General features: G+C 46.5%; 1 protein-coding gene across 1 annotated transcript in view; it reads left to right on the top strand.

The window, feature by feature from the left end:
• The window catches only part of LOC124032968 (protein kinase C-binding protein NELL1-like), a 434,369-nt gene that overhangs the window by 201,827 nt on the left and 208,627 nt on the right, over positions 1-23,915 (top strand). The window contains exon 12 of the mRNA XM_046344912.1: positions 2,184-2,312. Within this exon, the coding sequence (XP_046200868.1) occupies positions 2,184-2,312 (129 nt within the window). The remainder of the gene's footprint in view (positions 1-2,183; positions 2,313-23,915) is intronic.

The following is a 23,915-nucleotide window of genomic DNA, read 5'->3' as shown; positions in this document are numbered from 1 at the left end:
CCCAGCAATACAGACGGCCTCACCAACACACCATATCTCCTGGAACATCTCCACACTTTTTATCATTTTATAGAACTCAAATGCCACTCTAAGGCGCGCAGAGAACATCCCATTAAATAATAGTAGAGGGTCTGTTATCCTCCCACCTTTGACCCTGTTCCCCCTTGTTAGCCAAATAACCAACTTTGCCTGAGCAAACAAAAATTCAAACACACATTTGGCCTTTTCCTTATTCAAATACCTGTACTCCATTTATAAACACCCCAACAGTAAACTCCACCCCCAACCTCTCACACAGACATTCCAACAGATATATTAATTCCATTAACTTGGCTCACACAGAAAACACGATGCACAGTTTCACTCATGACACAGAAAGGACACCCCTGTCCGACTCCCGGGTCACCCAATTCCAACCAGCTATTAGTGGCCAGGTCTCCATGTAGAACCCTCCACTGGAGGTCCCCTGATATCTTTGGTACTGGGAGTTTGTAGAGCCTCTCCATCTAAAACGCACCACACTCTCTGCCACACATATCCCCTACCACTGATGTGCCTTCACTCCTGTTAGGCTCCTAATGTTCCTCACTTTAATGCAGAGGTTGTAGAGGGCTTGGAGTGTTAAAATGTAACAAGTCCTCCATACCCCCTTGCCAGTTTCCTGTCTTTGCTGTCATCTGCAGTGGTGGAAGCATTGTGGCCCCTCCCCCTTTGGCTGCGCCAAAGCCGCCCTTACCGGCTCAGACAGTGCCTCCTGGACGTCCCCCAGGAATTTCTTCCAGCAGCCTAATATGCAGTATGTTAGTCCTGTATGTTGTGCCAGGTATTCCGAGGCTTTAAACCCCTCCGCAGCCGAAGTCACCCAGTAAACCCGCTGCCATCAGTCGCTTCTGCAGGGTGGCCGATTGAACTGATCTCAAAAGGATTTCTAGATTGTGGAAGATAGGGTCCTCCCACACCCACAGCCCAGGCTACAAACCGCCTTCTCGTGTGGTCCTTAGCCACTGCAAGGCTCTCAGCACTGCAGAGTAAAAATCTGAGAGACCTGCTGTACTCAGCCTCTCCAGCCTCATGAGGAACAGCTGCCGGTCCAACCCTAATCTATCAGCATGCATGCTGGTTCCCTCCAGCCGACATCAGTATGGTACAGCAGTCTCTGTGCCACCTTTAGTTGTAATGCAGCCACCCTGTTCTCCAGTTCTACCAGGCCCTGTCCTCAATCATAGACAGACATGGGGGGGGGGGTTATGCCACAGACAATTTATCCCACAGGAAGAATGCCACCCGGTTGTTGATTATCAGCACCCTCCCCTACTTGGGACAGAAACCAAATGGCCAGTCTTGACACCACTGCCTGTGACAGCCCCTGTCAGTCCTTCCTGACCCACCTCTCTGAGCCCAGGTACACCCCCAAAATGTTAAGCCCGTCACAACTCCACTGGAAACCCCCTGAAAGCATAGGGGGGGTCCTATCCCTCCATGCTATGCATAACATAGTTTTGCTCTGTTATAAGTAAGGACAGAGCCATCCATAAGCCTCTCAACTACAAAAACCGCCTAGAATGCACTGAAAGAGAACAACAGAGAGACAGATAGAGAGAATGTAGAATTCTAATAGATCCCTAAGCATTGAGGTTCAGAGGGGGGTTTCACAGAGAGTTGGACTGGCACTACTCATTACTGGGAATGAAGGGATAGAGGGGTTCAGATCAAGAGAGGAGACGACTGAGTCGTCTACTGTACATGCAGGCCTGTGTCTGCCCGCCTGCCTGCCTGTGTCTGTCAGTCATCAGTCTGTCTGTCTGGTTGTCTGGTAGATTGGCTGTCTGTCTGTGTGCACCTGTTTAATGGATTACACTCGCTCTTCTCAGCAGGCATTTTTCCCGTAGATTATTTATTTTATATGTGTGTTTGTCTGGGGAAAGCTACGAACTCAAAGCATTGCACAAAATCATAGCGTTTCCATGCCACATTCTATTCTCTTGGTACTATAGTTTTGTGAACTTTGAGTTTGTGTTAGAATTCCCCAATTCCTGAAAATTAGATTTTGGGTTACAAGCTTTTTCCAGGAATTCTGGCTCATTTTCTACCTCACCACTTCACCCAACCCCACTGTCAGCACCCTGTGTGATCTCAGTCAAACCCAGACTATTGAGTCCGAAGTTTGTCCCCCTCTCTCCCAGGCTACGACTTCTGCGCAGAGGGACTCATTTGTGGGGAAAATTCGGAGTGTAAAAACCGGAATACCAGAGCTGAGTGTGAGTGCAAGAGCGGCTTTGCCTCCATCCATGGGGACTCCACATACTGTGAAGGTAGGCAGCTGTGAACTATTTGACTGGGTCTTTGGGTAGAAGACTCTGAACTAGCCGGGTATATGACGGGTAGATTTAGAGCTTGTTTTGTGTATGTGAAAGATGTATTTCTTTATTGCAAAGAGGACTAGGAGAAGAGTGAAGTTGCCCCTGCATGCTGATCTTGGATCATTTTAGCATTTCCCCCACTAATGGTGAAGGTTGTGGGAGGGGAAGCTGATCCTAGATCTGTACCTAGATTCCTGAATTATAGTGAATTGTATTATCTCTATGGTTGAGTGGATATGTTGGCATGTGAGATGCCTGGCCCATTCCATACAGTAGATGCCTGAGAGAGAGAGCTTGGCTGACGAGATTTTCAACTACCTCTGGCTTTAGCAGGACATTTCAGAAACAACATTTATTTGTATTTAAGGCAGCAGCCACTCTTCCTGAGGTTCAAAAACATTACGGCACTTACATTACATAAAACAAAATAAAAAGCAGTTCATCATATAACATGAATACACCACTACATATCTACAATACAACATGTATAATACCACCATACAACAATATTACAATATATGTGTGTAGAGAGTGTGTGTGCTAGCACTTGTGTGTGCATGTGTGTGTAAGTACCTTTGTGTGTGTCTCTTCACAGTCCCTGCTGTTCCGTAAGGTGTATTGTTACCTGTTTTTGTTACCTGATTCTACTGCTTGAATCAGTTACATGTTGTGGAATAGAGTTCAATGTAGTCATGGCTCTATGTAGTACCGTGCGCCTCCCATAGTCTGTTCTGGACTTGGGGATTGTGAAGTGACCTCTGGTGTTATGTCTTGTGTGGTGTGCATGGGTGTCTGAGCTGTGTGCTAGCTCGGTACATTCAGCTTGTCAACACTTCTTACAAAAACCAGTAGTGATGAAGTCAATCTCTCCTCCAGAGGCATGAGAGATTGACATGCATATAATTCATGTTAGCTCCCAGTGTACTTTTAAGGGCCAGATGTGCTGCCCTGTTCTGAGCCAATAGTCCTTCTTTGTGGCACCTGACCACACCACTGAACTGTAGTCCAGGTGTGACAAAACTAAGGCCTGTTGGACCTGCCTTGATAGTGTTAAGAAGTGCTTTATTATAGACAGACTTCTCGCCATCTTAGCTACTGTTTTATCAATATGTTTTGACCATGACAGTTTAAAGTCCAGGGTTACTCCAAGCAGTTTGTTCACCTCAAAGAGCTCATTTTCCACATTATTCCTTACACAATTTAGTTGAGGTTTAGGGTTTAGTGAATGATTTGTCTCAAATACAATGCTTTTAGTTTTTGAAATATTTGCCATCCATTCTGAAACTAACTGCAGCTCTTTAAGTGATGCAGTCATTTCAGTAGCTGTAGTAGCTGACGTGTATAGTGTTGAGTCATCTGCATACATACAGTGCTTTGAAAAAGTATTTGCCTCCTTCCTGATTTCTTATTTTTTTGCATATTTGTCACACTTAAATGTTTCAGATCATCAAACAAATTTACAGTGCCTTGCGAAAGTATTCGGCCCCCTTGAACTTTGCGACCTTTTGCCACATTTCAGGCTTCAAACATAAACATATACAACTGTATATTTTTGTGAAGAATCAACAATAAATGGGACACAATCATGAAGTGGAACGACATTTATTGGATATTTCAAACTTTTTTAACAAATCAAAAACGGAAAAATTGGGCATGCAAAATTATTCAGCCCCCTTAAATTAATAGTTTGTAGCGCCACCTTTTGCTGTGATTACAGCTGTAAAACTGTATTTTTTTGTGAAGAATCAACAACAAATGGTACACAATCATGAAGTGGAACGACATTTATTGGATATTTCAAACTTTTTTAACAAATCAAAAACTGAAAAATTGGGCGTGCAAAATTATTCAGCCCCTTTACTTTCAGTGCAGCAAACTCTCCCCAGAAGTTCAGTGAGGATCTCTGAATGATCCAATGTTGACCTAAATGACTAATGATGATAAATACAATCCACCTGTGTGTAATCAAGTCTCCGTATAAATGCACCTGCACTGTGATAGTCTCAGAGGTCCGTTAAAAGCGCAGAGAGCATCATGAAGAACAAGGAACACACCAGGCAGGTCCGAGATACTGTTGTGAAGAAGTTTAAAGCCGGATTTGGATACAAAAATATTTCCCAAGCTTTAAACAAAAATATTTCCCAAGCTCTAAACATCCCAAGGAGCACTGTGCAAGGGTTTTCAAGCATGAACCGCCTTTTTAAAGTCACGACACAGCATCTCAATCGGATTCAAGTCCGGACTTTGACTAGGCCACTCCAAAACCTTCATTTTGTTTTTTTAAGCCTTTCAGAGCTGGACTTGCTGCTGGACTTGCTGCTGCTGCTGTGCTTATTATTATTATTATATTATTATTATTACTGTGTTTTGAATCCTTGTCCTGCTGCAGAACCCAAGTGCGCTTCAGCTTGAGGTCAGAAACTGAACGGACACTCTAGTTCAGGATTTTTTGGTAGAGAGCAGAATTCATGGTTCCATCAATCACAGAAAGTTGTCCAGGTCGTGAAGCAGCAAAGTGGCTCCAGGCTATCACACTAACACCACCATATTTGACTGTTGGTATGATGATCTTTTTCTGAAATGCTTTGTTACTTTTAAGCCAGATGTAACGGAACGCACGCACACCTTCCAAAAAGTTCAACTTTTGTCTCATCAGTCCACAGAATACTTCCCCTAAAGTCTTGGGGATCATCAATATGTTTTTTAACAAAAGTGAGATGAGTCTTTATGTCCTTTTAGGTCAGCAGCTGTTTTCACCTTTGAACTCTGCCATGGATGCCATTTTTGCCCAGTCTCTTTCTTATGGTTGAGTCATGAACGCTGACCGTAACTGAGGCAAGTGAGGCCTGCAGTTCTTTAGATGTTGTTGTGGGTTCTTTTGTGACCTCTTGGATGAGTCGTCGCTGCGCTCTTGGGGTAATTTTGGTAGGCTGGTCACTCCTGGGAAGGTACACCACTGTTCCAAATGTTCTCCATTTGTGGATAATGGCTCTCATCGTGGTTCGCTGGAGTCCCAAAGATTTAGACATGGCTTTGTAACCCTTTACAGACTGATAGATGTCAATTACTTTGTTTCTTATCTGTTCCTGAATTTCTTTGGACCGCGGCATGATGTCTTGCTTTTTGAGATCTTTTGGCCTACTTGTCAGACAGATTCTATTTAAGTGATTTCTTGATTCAACAGGTCTGGGTGTGGCTCGTGAAATTGAACTCCGCTTTCCAAAAAATGTGATTAACCTCTCTGGTACAAGTGGGACGCTAGCATCCCACCTCGACAACAGCCAGTGAATTTGCAGGGCGCCAAATTCAAAACAACAGAAATCCCATAATAAAAATGTCTCAAACATACAAGTATTTTACACCATTTTAAAGATAAACGTCTTGTAAATCCAGACACAGTGTCCGATTTCAAATAGGCTTTAAGGCGAAAGCTCACCAAACAATTATGTTAGGTTAGCACTTAGTCACAGAAAACCATACAGCCATTTTCCAGCCAAGGCTAGGGCTCAGAAAAGTCATAAATAGCGATTAAATAAATCACTAACCTTTGATGATCTTCATCAGATGGCACATGACTTCATGTTACACAATAAATGTGTGTTTTGTTTGAGAAAGTTTATCTTTATGTCCAATAAAACTAATTTGAAATTGGTGTGTTATGTTTCATAAATGCATTGTCTCAAACAAACATCCGGTGAAAGTGCAGAGAGCCACATCAAATACCAGAAATACTCATCATAAACATTGATAAAAGATACACGTGTTAAACATACGAATACAGATAAACTTCTCCTTAATGCAACCGCTGTGTAAGATTACCAAAAGGATTTGCGGCGAAAGCACCCCTTGCGATTATGTTAGCTCAGCTCCTATTCACAGAAACCCATACAATCATTTTCCAACCTAGGAGAGTGTCAGAAATAGCATTAACATTAATCACTTAACTTTGATGATCTTCATCTGGTGGCACTCCCAGGTCTCCATGTTAGACAACAAATGTTTGTTTTGTTCGATAAAGTTCATCTTTACGTCCAAAAACCTCAGTTTTGTTTGTGCGTTTAGTTCAGAAATCCAAAGGCACAATGTGTGCTCTCAACACCAAGACGAACAGTCAAAAAAGTACAATAAAAGATAGTAGAAACATGTCAAACGATGTAAAAAATCAAGCCTCAGGTTGTTTTTGTCATACATAATCAATACTATTTCAATCAGACAAAAGCTTTGACAATGGAAAAGGAAAACAAGAAATGTGCGCTCCCGATCACGTGCTTGGTTCATGTCTGGAAATTTCCACTGTCCTCTCATTTAAAGCGGTGTATCTCCCCCATTTTCAGAGAAAAAGCCTGAAACAATGCCTAAAGACTGGTCACATGTTGAGGAAGCCATAGAGATAGTGAACTGGGTCCTGTCTTTGTATGGTGGATAGGCTTTCAATGGAAAAACAGCCTTTCAAAATAATAGTACTTCTTGGTTGGATTTCCCCCGGGTTTTCGCCTGCCATATCAGTTCTGTTATACTCAGACATTATTTTAACGGCTTTGGAAACTTTAGAGTGTTTTCTATCCACGTCTACTAATTATATGCATATACCGCCCCCTGCCCAAGACAGGTTAAAACATTTTTTGAGTGGGCAGCTTGATGAAGCCGGTCAATATTTATATCACACAGAAAACATACCTACATTTACATTTACATTTAAGTCATTTAGCAGACGCTCTTATCCAGAGCGACTTACAAATTGGTGCATTCACCTTATGACATCCAGTGGAACAACCACTTTACAATAGTGCATCTAAATATTTTAAGGGGGGAGGGGGTGAGAAGGATTACTTTATCCTATCCTAGGTATTCCTTAAAGAGGTGGGGTTTCAGGTGTCTCCGGAAGGTGGTGATTGACTCCGCTGTCCTGGCGTCGTGAGGGAGTTTGTTCCACCATTGGGGAGCCAGAGCAGCGAACAGTTTTGACTGAGCTGAGCGGGAACTGTACTTCCTCAGTGGTAGGGAGGCGAGCAGGCCAGAGGTGGATGAACGCAGTGCCCTTATTTGGGTGTAGGGCCTGATCAGAGCCTGGAGGTACTGAGGTGCCGTTCCCCTCACAGCTCCGTAGGCAAGCACCATGGTCTTGTAGCGGATGCGAGCTTCAACTGGAAGCCAGTGGAGAGAGCGGAGGAGCGGGGTGACGTGAGAGAACTTGGGAAGGTTGAACACTAGACGGGCTGCGGCGTTCTGGATGAGTTGTAGGGGTTTAATGGCACAGGCAGGGAGCCCAGCCAACAGCGAGTTGCAGTAATCCAGACGGGAGATGACAAGTGCCTGGATTAGGACCTGCGCCGCTTCCTGTGTGAGGCAGGGTCGTACTCTGCGGATGTTGTAGAGCATGAACCTACAGGAACGGGCCACCGCCTTGATGTTAGTTGAGAACGACAGTTTGTTGTCCAGGATCACGCCAAGGTTCTTAGCGCTCTGGGAGGAGGACACAATGGAGTTGTCAACCGTGATGGCGAGATCATGGAACGGGCAGTCCTTCCCCGGGAGGAAGAGCAGCTCCGTCTTGCCGAAGTTCAGCTTGAGGTGGTGATCCGTCATCCACACTGATATGTCTGCCAGACATGCAGAGATGCGATTCGCCACCTGGTCATCAGAAGGGGGAAAGGAGAAGATTAATTGTGTGTCGTCTGCATAGCAATGATAGGAGAGACCATGTGAGGTTATGACAGAGCCAAGTGACTTGGTGTATAGTGAGAATAGGAGAGGGCCTAGAACAGAGCCCTGGGGGACACCAGTGGTGAGAGCGCGTGGTGAGGAGACAGATTCTCGCCACGCCACCTGGTAGGAGCGACCTGTCAGGTAGGACGCAATCCAAGCGTGGGCCGCGCCGGAGATGCCCAACTCGGAGAGGGTGGAGAGGAGAATCTGATGGTTCACAGTATCGAAGGCAGCCGATAGGTCTAGAAGGATGAGAGCAGAGGAGAGACAGTTAGCTTTAGCGGTGCGGAGCGCCTCCGTGATACAGAGAAGAGCAGTCTCAGTTGAATGACTAGTCTTGAAACCTGACTGATTTGGATCAAGAAGGTCATTCTGAGAGAGATAGCGGGAGAGCTGACCAAGGACGGCACGTTCAAGAGTTTTGGAGAGAAAAGAAAGAAGGGATACTGGTCTGTAGTTGTTGACATCGGAGGGATCGAGTGTAGGTTTTTTCAGAAGGGGTGCAACTCTCGCTCTCTTGAAGACGGAAGGGACGTAGCCAGCGGTCAGGGATAAGTTGATGAGCGAGGTGAGGTAAGGGAGAAGGTCTCCGGAAATGGTCTGGAGAAGAGAGGAGGGGATAGGGTCGAGCGGGCAGGTTGTTGGGCGGCCGGCCGTCACAAGACGCGAGATTTCATCTGGAGAGAGAGGGGAGAAAGAGGTCAGAGCACAGGGTAGGGCAGTGTGAGCAGAACCAGCGGTGTTGTTTGACTTAGCAAACGAGGATCGGATGTCGTCGATCTTCTTTTCAAAATGGTTGACGAAGTCATCTGCAGAGAGGGAGGAGGGGGGGGAGGGGGAGGAGGATTCAGGAGGGAGGAGAATGTGGCAAAGAGCTTCCTAGGGTTAGAGGCAGATGCTTGGAATTTAGAGTGGTAGAAAGTGGCTTTAGCAGCAGAGACAGAGGAGGAAAATGTAGAGAGGAGGGAGTGAAAGGATGCCAGGTCCGCAGGGAGGCGAGTTTTCCTCCATTTCCGCTCGGCCTTCCGGAGCCCTGTTCTGTGAGCTCGCATTGAGTCGTCAAGCCACGGAGCGGGAGGGGAGGACCGAGCCGGCCTGGAAGATAGGGGACATAGAGAGTCAAAGGATGCAGAAAGGGAGGAGAGGAGGGTTGAGGAGGCAGAATCAGGAGATAGGTTGGAGAAGGTTTGAGCAGAGGGAAGAGATGATAGGATGGAAGAGGAGAGAGTAGCGGGGGAGAGAGAGCGAAGGTTGGGACGGCGCGATACCATCCGAGTAGGGGCAGTGTGGGAAGTGTTGGATGAGAGCGAGAGGGAAAAGGATACAAGGTAGTGGTCGGAGACTTGGAGGGGAGTTGCAATGAGGTTAGTGGAAGAACAGCATCTAGTAAAGATGAGGTCGAGCGTATTGCCTGCCTTGTGAGTAGGGGGAAGGTGAGAGGGTGAGGTCAAAAGAGGAGAGGAGTGGAAAGAAGGAGGCAGAGAGGAATGAGTCAAAGGTAGACGTGGGGAGGTTAAAGTCGCCCAGAACTGTGAGAGGTGAGCCGTCCTCAGGAAAGGAGCTTATCAAGGCATCAAGCTCATTGATGAACTCTCCGAGGGGACCTGGAGGGCGATAAATGATAAGGATGTTAAGCTTGAAAGGGCTGGTAACTGTGACAGCATGAAATTCAAAGGAGGCGATAGACAGATGGGTAAGGGGAGAAAGAGAGAATGACCACATGGGAGAGATAAGGATCCCTATGCCACCACCCCGCTGACCAGAAGCTCTCGGGGTGTGCGAGAACACGTGGGCGGACGAAGAGAGCAGTAGGAGTAGCAGTGTTATCTGTGGTGATCCATGTTTCTGTCAGTGCCAAGAAGTCGAGGGACTGGAGGGAGGCATAGGCTGAGATGAACTCTGCCTTGTTGGCTGCAGATCGGCAGTTCCAGAGGCTACCGGAGACCTGGAACTCCACGTGGGTCGTGCGCGCTGGGACCACCAGACAAGCGGCCACGCGGTGTGGAGCGTTTGTATGGTCTGTGCAGAGAGGAGAGAACAGGGATAGACAGACACATAGTTGACAGGCTACAGAAGAGGCTACGCTAATGCAAGGAGATTGGAATGACAAGTGGACTACACGTCTCGAATGTTCAGAAAGTTAAGCTTACGTAGCAAGAATCTTATTGACTGAAATTATTAAAAATGATACAGTACTGCTGAAGTAGGCTAGCTGGCAGTGGCTGCGTTGTTGACTTTGTAGGCTAGCTGACAGTGGCTGCGTTGTTGACACTACACTAATCAAGTCGTTCCGTTGAGTGTAGTAGTTTCTACAGTGCTGCTATTCGGGGGGCTAGCTGGCTAGCTAGCACTGTTGATTACGTTATGTTGCGTTAAAAGAACGACAATAGCTGGCTAGCTAACCTAGAAAATCGCTCTAGACTACACAATTATCTTTGATACACAGACGGCTATGTAGCTAGCTATGTAGCTAGCTACGATCAAACAAATCAAACCGTTGTGCTGTAATGAAATGAAATGAAAAATGTGATACTACCTGTGGAGCGAAGCGGAATGCGACCGGGTTGTTGAGTGCGGAAGTTCTATTCAGTAGACGTTGGCTAGCTGTTGGCTAGCTAGCAGTGTCTCCTACGTTAAGGACGACAAATAGCTGGCTAGCTAACCTCGGTAAATTAAGATAATCACTCTAAGACTACACGCTCTAAACTACACAATTATCTTGGATACGAAGACAGCAAAGACAACTATGTAGCTAGCTAACACTACACTAATCAAGTCGTTCAGTTGAGTGTAATAGTTTCTACAGTGCTGCTATTCGGTAGACGGTGGACGTTTGCTAGCTGGCTAGCTGCTGGGCAGATAGCAGTGTAGACTACGTTAGGACGACGAAATACGAAGTTGCAATAGAAGTGCTGACTGTTTCACTTTGTTGTCCTCTTTCTTTTCCTTTTTCTTCTGTCCTTCTTTTGTCCTTATTTTGTCTTCCTTTCTTCTGTTAACTAGATATTTTTTGTTGTTATTCTTTGTAAGCTAGCTAGCTTCTTCCAGGAGAGTCCCTAGCAACTGCTTAGCAACAAGTAAACAATTCTGCTAGCAATTCACCTAGCTAAGATAACTGTACAATTTTATGAAAAAAAATAGTTAATTTTTCAAAAGCCTGTCTTGTTTAGTTTGTTCCTTGTTTTGTCTTCTATTGAGTCTTGCAGTTTTCTCTTGATTTTTTCGATGTACTTCACTCTAAAAAAACATTTAAATCTCAATAAATACAGGAGCTCATTTTTCAGCAGCTGCTCAATACCTCTCTGTTGATATCACATATAGTTGAAGTCGGAAGTTTACATACACTTATGTTGGAGTCATGAAGACTCGTTTTTCAACCTCTCCACAAATTTATTGTTAGCAAACTATAGTTTTGGCAAGTCGGTTAGGACATCTACTTTGTGCATGGCAGAAGTAATTTTTCCAACAATTGTTTACAGACGGATTATTTCACTTATAACTCACCCTATCACAATTCCAGTGGGTCAGAAGTTTACATACACTAAGTTGTGTATGTGCCTTTAAACAGCTTGGAAAATTCCAGAAAATTATGTCATGGCTTTAAACGCTTCTGATAGGCTAATTGACATCATTTAAGTCAATTAGAAGTGATCTTGTGGATGTATTTCAAGGCCTACCTTCACACTCAGTGCCTCTTTGCCTAAAGAAATCAGCCAAGACCTCAGAAAACATTTTTTGTAGACCTCCACAAGTCTGGTTCAGCCTTAGGAGCAATTTACGCCTGAATGTAGCACGTTCATCTGTTCAAACAATAGTACACAAGTATAAACACCATGGGACCACGCAGCCGTCATACTGCTCAGGAAGGAGACACGTTCTGTCTCCTAGAGATTCATGTACTTTGGTGCAAAAAGTGCTAATCAATCCCAGAACAAAAGCAAAGGACCTTGTGAAGATGCTGAAGGAAACAGGTACAAAGATATCTATATCCACAACATAACGAGTCATATATCAACATAACCTGAAAGGCCGCTCAGCAAGGAAGAAGTCACTGCTCCAAATCCGCCATAAAAAAGACAGACTACAGCGTGCAACTGCACATGGGGACAAAGATCATACATTTTGGAGAAATGTCCTCTGGTCTGATGAAACAAAAAAAATAACTGTTTGCCCATAATGACCATCGTTATGTTTGGAGGAAAAAGGGGGAGGCTAGCAAGCCGAAGAACACCATCCCAACCGTGAAGCACGGGGGTGGCAGCACCATTCAGTTTTTGGGCGGGCTTTGCTCCAGGAGGGACTGGTGCACTTCACAAAATAGATAGCTTCATGAGGATGGAAAATTATGTGGATATATTGAAGTAAGATCTCAAGACATCAGTCAGGAAGTTAGCATACTTCCAAAGTTGTGGCAAAATGGCTTAAGGACAACAAAGTCAAGGTATTGGAGTGGCCATCACAAAGCCCTGATCTCAATCCTATAGAAAATTTGTGGGCAGAACTGATAAAGTGTGTGTGTGTGTGTGAGCAAGGAGGCCTACAAACCTGACTCAGTTACACCAGGAATGGGATAAAATTCACCCTACTTATTGTGGGAAGTTTGTGGAAGGCTACCCTAAACGTTTGATCCAAGTTAAACAATTTAAAGGCAATGCTACCAAATACTAATTGAGTGTATGTAAACTTCTGACACACTGGGAATGTGATGAAAGAAATACAAGTTTAAATAAATCATTCTCTCTACTATTATTCTGACATTTCACATTCTTAAAATAAAGTGATGGTGATCCTAATTGACCTTCAACAGGGATTTTTTACTAGGATTAAATGTCAGGAATTGTAAAAAATGTAGTTTAAATGTATTTGGAAAAGGTGTATTTAAACTTCCTGCATTTCACACGTTAGGCTTTTGACTCTGTCAATCACCACATTCTTATCGGCAGACTCCTCAAATGACTGCCTCACCTGGTTCACCAACTACTTCTCAGACAGAGTTCAGTGTGTCAAATTGGAGGGCCTGTTGTCCAGACCTCTGGCAGTCTCTGTGGGGATACCACAGGGTTAAATTCTCAGGCCTGTCACTCTATTTGCTGGGGATTCTCTGATCCACCTCTAATCAGACGACACCATTTTGTATACTTCTGGCCCTTCTTTGGACACTGTGTTAACAAACATCCAAACGAGCTGTTTGGCACTTATGCTGCCAAACATACCCTCATAAAACTGACTATCCTACCGATCCTTGACTTCGGCTATGCCATTTATGAAATAGCCTCCAACACCCTACTCAGCAAATTGGATGCAGTCTACCACAGTGCCATACATTTTGTCACCAAAGCCCCATATACTACCCACCACTGCGACCTGTATGCTCTCGTTGGCTGGTCCTCACGTCATATTCGTCGCCAAACCCACTGGCTCAGGGTCATCTATAAGTCTTTGCTAGGTAAAGCCCCGCCTTATCTGTAAATAGCTCATCCAACTACCTCATCCCCATACTGTTATTTTATTTGTTTTTCTCCTTCGCACTCCAGTATCTCTACTTGCACATTCATCTTCTGCAAATCTATCACCCCAGTGTTTCATTGCTAAATTGTAATTATTTTGCCACTGTGGCCTATTTATTGCTTTACCTCCCTAATCTTACTACATTTGCACACACTGTTTATAGACTTTTCAATTGTTATTGACTGTATGTTTGTTTATTCCATGTGTAACTCTGTGTTGTTGTTTGAGTCGCACTGCTTTGCTTTATCTTGGCCAGGTGGCAGTTGTAAATGAGAACTTGTTCTCAACTGGCCTACCTGGTTAAATAAAGGTGAATTAAAAATAAATAAATACTGACTGGAGGTGAGGCAGATGAACCTGTAGCCATATTACTTCAACAGTATTTCACTTGAGATCCTCTCTAAGCTTTACAGGAATGTGGTTCTTAATATGGACCATAATTGTCATGTTTTGTCTTATTTTGTCTTGTCATTTTGCTTTTCCCTCTGTTCGTTTTCCCCCTGCTGGTCTTTTTAGGTTCGTTCCCCTCTTTCTCTCTTCCTCCCTCTCTCTCTTCTCTCTATCACTCCGTTCCTGCTCCCAGCTGTTCCTATTCCCCTAATCAATCATTTAGTCTTCCCACACCTGTTCCCTATCTTTCCCCCTGATTAGAGTCCCTATTTCTCCCCTTGTTTTCCGTTTCTGCCCTGTCGGATCCTTGTCTATTGTTCACCGTGCTGTGTCTGTGTATCGCCCTGTCGTGTCGTGTTTCCCTCAGATGCTGCGTGGTGAGCAGGTGTCTGAGTCTGCTACGTTCAAGTGCCTTTCCGAGGCAACCTGCAGTTCAAGATCGAGTCTCCAGTCTGTTCTCGTCATTACGAGTGGAAATTGTGCTTTATGATTGTATTTTTACTTTACTGGATTAAAGACTCTGTTTTCGCCAAGTCGCTTTTGGGTCCTCATTCACCTGCATAACAGAAGGATCCGACCAAGAATGGACCCAGCGACTATGGATTCTCTCTACTCTACTCTCGAGTTCCAGGGAGCGATGCTCGGCAGACACGAGCAGGAATTGTCTGCTGCTCGGCATGCCGTTGAGACCCTGGCCGCTCAGGTCTCCGACCTCTCAGGACAGTATCAGAGTCTTCGTCTCGTGCCACCAGCTACTTCCGGGTCTTCCGAGCCTCCGGAACCTAGGGTTGATAACCCACCATGTTATTCTGGGCAGCCCACTGAGTGCCGCTCCTTTCTCACCCAGTGTGATATAGTGTTCTCTCTCCAACCCAACACATACTCAAGAGAGAGAGCTCGGATTGCCTACGTCATATCACTCCTTACTGGTCGGGCTCGGCAGTGGGGCACAGCTATCTGGGAGGCAAGCGCTGAGTGTACTAACAATTATCTGAACTTTAAAGAGGAGATGATAAGGGTTTTTGATCGCTCAGTTTTTGGGAAAGAAGCTTCCTGGTCCCTGTCTTCCCTATGTCAAGGTAATCGATCCATAACGGATTACTCTATAGAGTTTCGCACTCTTGCTGCCTCCAGTAACTGGAACGAGCAGGCGTTGCTCGCTCGTTTTCTGGAGGGACTCCACGCTAAGGTTAAGGATGAGATTCTCTCTCGGGAGGTTCCATCCAGCGTGGATTCTTTGATTGAACTCGCTATTCGCATTGAACGACGGGTAGATCTTCGTCACCGAGCTCATAGAAGAGAGCTCGCGTTAACTGTGTCTCCCCTCTCTCCGACACTACCATCTTTCCCCACTGACTCATGTGTTGAGCCCATACAGCTGGGGGGTATTCGCATCTCGACTAAGGAGAGGGAACGGAGAATCACCAACCGCCTCTGTCTCTATTGCGGTTCCGCTGGTCATTTTGTCAATTCATGTCCAGTTAAAGGCCAGAGCTCATCAGTAAGCGGAGGGCGACTGATAAGCGCTACTAGACGGTCCTCTCCGTCAAGTACCTGTACTACCTTACCGGTCCATCTACGCTGGACCGGATCGGCAGCTTCCTGCAGTGCATTAATAGACTCTGGGGCGGAGGGCTGTTTTATGGACGAAGCCTGGGCTCGGGAACATGACATTCCTCTCAGACAGTTAGGGGAGCCCACGGTCATGTTTGCCTTGGATGGTAGTCCTCTCCCCAGTATATTATATGAAACACTACCTTTAACCCTCACTGTATCTGGTAACCATAGTGAGACTATTTCTTTTTTGATTTTTTTGTTCACCTTTTACACCTGTTGTTTTGGGTCATCCCTGGCTAGTGTGTCATAATCCTTCTTTTGATTGGTCTAGTAATTCTATCCTTTCCTGGAACGTTTCTTGTCATGTGAAGTGTTTAATGTCTGCTATTTCTCCTGTTTGTTCTGTCCCCTCTTCTCAGGAGGAACCTGGTGATTTGACAGGAGTGCCGGAGGAATATCATGGTCTGCGCACGGTCTTCAGTCGGTCCAGAACCAACTCCCTTCCTCCTCACCGGTCGTATGATTGTTGTCCTGATCTCTTCAAGAAGCGTTTTGCATCCGCTCCTATCCTTGTTGCACCTGACGTCACTAAACCGTTTATTGTTGAGGTTGACGCGTCGGGGGTGGGCGTGGGAGCCATTCTGTCCCAGCGCTCCGATACTGACGATGAGGTCCATCCTTGTGCGTATTTTTCTCATCGCCTGTCACCGTCGGAACGTAACTATGATGTGGCTAACCGCGAACTGCTCGCCATCCGTTTAGCCCTAGGCAAATGGCGACAGTGGTTGGAGGGGGCGACCGTTCCTTTTGTCGTTTGGACTGACCAAAAGAACCTTGAGTACATCCGTTCTGCCAAACGACTGAATGCGCGTCATGCTCGTTGGGCGTTGTTTTTTGCTCGTTTCGAATTCGTTATTTCTTATTGCCCGGGTACTAAGAACACCAAGCCTCATGCTTTATCCCGTCTCTTTAGTTCTTCTGTGGCTTCTACCGATCCCGAGGGGATCCTTCCTGTTGGGCGTGTTGTCGGGTTGACTGTCTGGGGAATTGAGAGACAGGTTAAGCAAGCACTCACGCACACTGCGTCGCGCGCGCTTGCCCTAGTAACCTTCTTTTCGTTCCTGTTTCTACTCGTCTGGCTGTTCTTCAGTGGGCTCACTCTGCCAAGTTAGCTGGCCATCCCGGCGTTCGGGGTACGCTTGCTTCTATTCGCCAGCGGTTTTGGTGGCCTACTCAGGAGCGTGACACGCGCCGTTTCGTGGCTGCGTGTTCAGACTGCGCGCAGAAGAAGTCTGGTAATTTTTTTTCTGCTTCTGCTCCTGGTCTTGCTGGGTCTCAGTCTGTTCCCTGCCATCGCATCTCTCCTGTTCTTGTTCCTGCCCTTGCTGTGTCTCAGTCTGTCCCTAGTTGTTACTCTCCTGGCCTGTTTGGTCCTGTTTGCTCTAAAGCTTTCAGTTCTCTACCCGTGTCTCATTTTTTTTTTTTAGAGTAGTACCCTAGTTTCCCTTTTTATCGTTTTTCGTTACGGTCCTGAGGAGAGGAGTTGGGTTCTTTCTCGGGACGTGCTGGACCGTTTGTGATCTATGATTTCCTCCGTTGCCGCCAGTGTTCCTCCTCGAGAGCGCCAGGAGCGCTCGGTGAGTGGGGGGGTACTGTCATGTTTTGTCTTATTTTGTCTTGTCATTTTGCTTTTCCCTCTGTTCGTTTTCCCCCTGCTGGTCTTTTTAGGTTCGTTCCCCTCTTTCTCTCTTCCTCCCTCTCTCTCTTCTCTCTATCGCTCCGTTCCTGCTCCCAGCTGTTCCTATTCCCCTAATCAATCATTTAGTCTTCCCACACCTGTTCCCTATCTTTCCCCCTGATTAGAGTCCCTATTTCTCCCCTTGTTTTCCGTTTCTGCCCTGTCGGATCCTTGTCTATTGTTCACCGTGCTGTGTCTGTGTATCGCCCTGTCGTGTCGTGTTTCCCTCAGATGCTGCGTGGTGAGCAGGTGTCTGAGTCTGCTACGTTCAAGTGCCTTCCCGAGGCAACCTGCAGTTCAAGATCGAGTCTCCAGTCTGTTCTCGTCATTACGAGTGGAAATTGTGCTTTATGATTGTATTTTTACTTTACTGGATTAAAGACTCTGTTTTTCGCCAAGTCGCTTTTGGGTCCTCATTCACCTGCATAACAATAATTGTTATGCAGGTGAATGAGGACCCAAAAGCGACTTGGCGAAAACAGAGTTTTTAATCCAGTAAGAAACTTTACAAAACAAAAAGCATTATACTACTCGTAAAGACAAGAACAGACTGGAGACTTGATCGAGAACTGCAGGTTGCCTCGGGAAGGCACTTGAACCTAGCAGACTCAGACACCTGCTCACCACGCAGCATCTGAGGGAAACACGACACGACAGGGCAAAACATAGACACAGCACGGTGAATTATAGATGAGGATCCGACAGGGCAGGTACGGAAAACAAGGAGAGAAATAGGGACTCTAATCAGGGAAAAGGATCGGGAACAGGTGTGGGAAGACTAAATGATGATTAGGGGAATAGGAACAGCTGGGAGCAGGAACGGAACGATAGAGAGAAGAGAGAGCGAGAGAGTGAGAGAGGGAGGGGGAGAGAGAGGGATAGAAAGAGGGAAAGAACCTAATAAGACCAGCAGAGGGAAACGAATAGAAGGGGAAGCACAGGGACAAGACATGATAATTAATGACAAAACATGACAGTACCCCCCACTCACCGAGCGCCTCCTGGCGCACTCGAGGAGGAATCCTGGCGGCAACGGAGGAAATCATCAATGAGTGAACGGTCCAGCACGTCCCGAGACGGAACCCAACTCCTCTCCTCAGGACCGTAACCCTCCCAATCCACTAAGTATTGGTGACCCCGTCCCCGAGAACGCATGTCCATGATCTTATGTACCTTGTAAATAGGTGCGCTCTCGACAAGGACGGGAGGGGGAGGGAAGACGAACGGGGGTGCGAAGAAAGGGCTTGACACAGGAGACATGGAAGACAGGATGGACGCGACGAAGATGTCGCGGAAGAAGCAGTCGCACAGCGACAGGATTGACGACCTGGGAGACACGGAACGGACCAATGAACCGCGGAGTCAACTTACGAGAAGCTGTCGTAAGAGGAAGGTTGCGAGTGGAAAGCCACACTCTCTGGCCGCAACAATACCTTGGACTCTTAATCCTGCGTTTATTGGCGGCTCTCACAGTCTGTGCCCTGTAGCGGCAAAGTGCAGACCTCACCCTCCTCCAGGTGCGCTCACAACGTTGGACAAACGCTTGAGCGGAGGGAACGCTGGACTCGGCAAGCTGGGATGAGAACAGAGGAGGCTGGTAACCCAGACTACTCTGAAACGGAGATAACCCGGTAGAAGACGAAGGAAGCGAGTTGTGAGCGTATTCTGCCCAGGGGAGCTGTTCTGCCCAAGACGCAGGGTTTCTGAAAGAAAGGCTGCGTAGTATGCGACCAATCGTCTGATTGGCCCTCTCTGCTTGACCGTTAGACTGGGGATGAAACCCGGAAGAGAGACTGACGGACGCACCAATCAAACGACAGAACTCCCTCCAAAACTGTGACGTGAATTGCGGGCCTCTGTCTGAAACGGCGTCTAACGGGAGGCCATGAATTCTGAACACATTCTCGATAATGATTTGTGCCGTCTCCTTAGCGGAAGGAAGTTTAGCGAGGGGAATGAAATGTGCCGCCTTAGAGAACCTATTGACAACCGTAAGAATCACAGTCTTCCCCGCAGACAAAGGCAGACCGGTAATGAAGTCTAGGGCGATGTGAGACCATGGTCGAGAAGGAATGGGAAGCGGTCTGAGACGACCGGCAGGAGGAGAGTTACCCGACTTAGTCTGCGCGCAGTCCGAACAAGCAGCCACGAAACGGCGCGTGTCACGCTCCTGAGTCGGCCACCAAAAGCGCTGGCGAATAGACGCAAGAGTGCCTCGAACACCGGGATGACCAGCTAACTTGGCAGAGTGAGCCCACTGAAGAACAGCCAGACGAGTGGAAACAGGAACGAAAAGGAGGTTACTAGGACAAGCGCGCGGCGACGCAGTGTGCGTGAGTGCTTGCTTAACCTGTCTTTCAATTCCCCAGACTGTCAACCCGACAACACACCCATAAGGAAGAATCCCCTCGGGATCAGTAGAAGCCACAGAAGAACTAAACAGACGGGATAAGGCATCAGGCTTGGTGTTCTTGCTACCCGGACGGTAAGAAATCACAAACTCGAAACGAGCGAAAAACAACGCCCAACGAGCTTGACGGGCATTAAGTCGTTTGGCAGAACGGATGTACTCAAGGTTCTTATGGTCTGTCCAAACGACAAAAGGAACGGTAGCCCCCTCCAACCACTGTCGCCATTCGCCTAGGGCTAAGCGGATGGCGAGCAGTTCACGGTTACCCACATCATAGTTGCGCTCAGATGGCGACAGGCGATGAGAAAAATAAGCGCAAGGATGAACCTTATCGTCAGACTGGAAGCGCTGGGATAGAATGGCTCCCACGCCTACCTCTGAAGCGTCAACCTCGACAATGAATTGTCTAGTGACGTCAGGAGTAACGAGGATAGGAGCGGACGTAAAACGTTCTTTTAGAAGATCAAAAGCTCCCTGGGCGGAACCGGACCACTTAAAACACGTCTTGACAGAAGTAAGAGCTGTGAGAGGGGCAGCAACTTGACCGAAATTACGAATGAAACGCCGATAGAAATTAGCGAAACCTAAAAAGCGCTGCAACTCGACACGTGACCTTGGAACGGGCCAATCACTGACAGCTTGGACCTTAGCGGAATCCATCTGAATGCCTTCAGCGGAAATAACGGAACCGAGAAAAGTAACGGAGGAGACATGAAAAGAGCACTTCTCAGCCTTTACGTAGAGACAATTCTCTAAAAGGCGCTGTAGAACACGTCGAACGTGCTGAACATGAATCTCGAGTGACGGTGAAAAAATCAGGATATCGTCAAGATAGACAAAAACAAAGATGTTCAGCATGTCTCTCAGAACATCATTAACTAATGCCTGAAAAACAGCTGGCGCATTGGCGAGACCAAACGGCAGAACCCGGTACTCAAAATGCCCTAACGGAGTGTTAAACGTCGTTTTCCACTCGTCCCCCTCTCTGATGCGCACGAGATGGTAAGCGTTACGAAGGTCCAACTTAGTAAAGCACCTGGCTCCCTGCAGAATCTCGAAGGCTGATGACATAAGGGGAAGCGGATAACGATTCTTAACCGTTATGTCATTCAGCCCTCGATAATCCACGCAGGGGCGCAGAGTACCGTCCTTCTTCTTAACAAAAAAGAACCCCGCCCCGGCCGGAGAGGAAGAAGGCACTATGGTACCGGCGTCAAGGGACACAGATAAATAATCCTCGAGAGCCTTACGTTCGGGAGCCGACAGAGAGTATAGTCTACCCCGAGGAGGAGTGGTCCCCGGAAGGAGATCAATACTACAATCATACGACCGGTGAGGAGGAAGGGAGTTGGCTCGGGACCGACTGAAGACCGTGCGCAGATCATGATATTCCTCCGGCACTCCTGTCAAATCGCCAGGTTCCTCCTGAGAAGTGGAGACAGAAGAAATGGGAGGGATGGCAGACATTAAGCACTTCACATGACAAGATACGTTCCAGGATAGGATAGAATTACAAGACCAATTAATAGAAGGATTATGACATACTAGCCAGGGATGACCCAAAACAACAGGTGTGAAAGGTGAACGAAAAATCAAAAAAGAAATAGTCTCACTGTGGTTACCAGATACTGTGAGAGTTAAAGGTAGTGTCTCAAATCTGATACTGGGAAGATGACTACCATCTAAGGCAAACATGGGCGTAGGCTTGTCTAACTGTCTGAAAGGAATGTTATGTTTCCGAACCCATGCTTCGTCCATGAAACAACCCTCAGCCCCAGAGTCAATCAAGGCACTGCATGTAGCACCGAACCGGTCCAGCGTAGATGGACCGACATAGTAGTACAGGATCTAGATGAAGAGACCTGAGTAGTAGCGCTCACCAGTAGCCCTCCGCTTACTGATGGGCTCTGGCCTCTTACTGGACATGAATTAACAAAATGTCCATCAAATCCGCAATAGAGGCACAGGCGGTTGGTGATCCTCCGTTCCCTCTCCTTAGTCGAGATGCGAATCCCTCCCAGCTGCATGGGCTCAGTCTCAGAGCCAGAGGAGGGAGATGGTTGCGATGCGGAGCAGGGAAACACCGTTGATGCGAGCTCTCTTCCACGAGCCTGGTGACGAAGATCTACCCGTCGTTCTATGCGGATGGCGAGAGCAATCAAAGAGTCCACACTGGAAGGAACCTCCCGAGAGAGAATCTCATCTTTGACCACTGTGTGGAGTCCCTCCAGAAAACGAGCGAGCAGCGCCGGCTCGTTCCAGTCACTAGAGGCAGCAAGAGTACGAAACTCTATAGAGTAATCCGTTATGGATCGATCACCTTGGCATAGGGAAGCCAGGGCCCTAGAAGCCTCCCCACCAAAAACTGAACGGTCAAAAACCCGAATCATCTCCTCTTTAAAGTTCTGGTAATTGTTAGAACAATCAGCCCTTGCCTCCCAGATAGCTGTGCCCCACTCTCGGGCCCGGCCAGTAAGGAGTGAAATGACGTAAGCAACCCGAGCTCTCTCTCTAGAGTATGTGTTGGGTTGGAGAGAGAACACAATCTCACACTGGGTGAGAAAGGAGCGGCACTCAGTGGGCTGCCCGGAGTAGCAAGGTGGGTTATTAACCCTAGGTTATGGAGGCTCGGCAGGCCAGGAAGTAACAGGTGGCACGAGACGAAGACTCTGGAACTGTCCAGAGAGGTCGGAAACCTGAGCGGCCAGGTTCTCCACTGCATGGCGAGCAGCAGACAATTCCTGCTCGTGTCTGCTGAGCATGGCTCCTTGGATCTTGACGGCAGTGTTACGAGCCTCTGTAGTCGCTGGGTCCATTCCTTGGTCGGATCCTTCTGTTATGCAGGTGAATGAGGACCCAAAAGCGACTTGGCGAAAACAGAGTTTTTAATCCAGTAAGAAACTTTACAAAACAAAAAGCATTATACTACTCGTAAAGACAAGAACAGACTGGAGACTTGATCGAGAACTGCAGGTTGCCTCGGGAAGGCACTTGAACCTAGCAGACTCAGACACCTGCTCACCACGCAGCATCTGAGGGAAACACGACACGACAGGGCAAAACATAGACACAGCACTGTGAATTATAGATGAGGATCCGACAGGGCAGGTACGGAAAACAAGGAGAGAAATAGGGACTCTAATCAGGGAAAAGGATCGGGAACAGGTGTGGGAAGACTAAATGATGATTAGGGGAATAGGAACAGCTGGGAGCAGGAACGGAACGATAGAGAGAAGAGAGAGCGAGAGAGTGAGAGAGGGAGGGGGAGAGAGAGGGATAGAAAGAGGGAAAGAACCTAATAAGACCAGCAGAGGGAAACGAATAGAAGGGGAAGCACAGGGACAAGACATGATAATTAATGACAAAACATGACAATAATACTGTCCCGATTTGGCATTTCTGTCTTTTCGGTAGATGTTATAACCATGTATTGCTACCACTGCATCATCAAAGGTATTATCAAAGTGAGGTTCAGAGCTAGCCAGAATATGAATGTTATCTGTTTCAAGCAAGTTATTGACTTCATGAACCTTGTTTCTTAGGCTATTTATGTTAAGCTTTTCATACGTGAGTTATAAAATATCTCTAACGGTTGCCCAACGTGAGTTGTTTTATGCACGTGATGTCAGAATGCACTCACTGTTACAAAATGTAATTGTTACGTAACAGGACAGTTAATCCGCACCGACCCTCAAAACAAGGCACGCTGACTGTTTTTATTTATAGACTGTTTCAATTTGTTCATTTCAAATCATTTTCTCACAAGTCTTTATTTTCTATCAACAGTTTGAATTGAGGTGTGTTCCGGCTCCTCATTAATTCACATAATAGTAGGCCATTTCACTTTTGCGGACAATTATTTTTTTTAAGCATTACTGACCCGGACAAACTTCCCCAAGCACTTCCCAATTGTTTCTGCAAATCAAGTCTGCATACATTTTTGCGTCTCCAGTCAAAACAGGACCTGCACACACGTGTTCACATTTTAAGTCTGGTGCCCGTATCACATTCATTGTTGTTTTCATTACTACATGATAATAACTTTGGAAATGTGTGTGTTTATATCAAAGTAAGTGCCTTTATTATGTTATAATAGTTTCTGTATGTCGTTTCTACTGTAGCTCACTGTATGTATGGAGTATAATATATTGCATGTATTCCTTATAAACGCGGACACACGAGGTATAGTTACTAATTTCAAATAACCTTTATGGTGTTATACTCAATGCTCAGGTAGCTAACTACA

Source organism: Oncorhynchus gorbuscha, linkage group LG04, assembly GCF_021184085.1.
Source record: "Oncorhynchus gorbuscha isolate QuinsamMale2020 ecotype Even-year linkage group LG04, OgorEven_v1.0, whole genome shotgun sequence".
Taxonomy (NCBI): Eukaryota; Metazoa; Chordata; class Actinopteri; order Salmoniformes; family Salmonidae; genus Oncorhynchus; species Oncorhynchus gorbuscha.
This window is presented reverse-complemented; position numbering and strand designations above follow the sequence as displayed.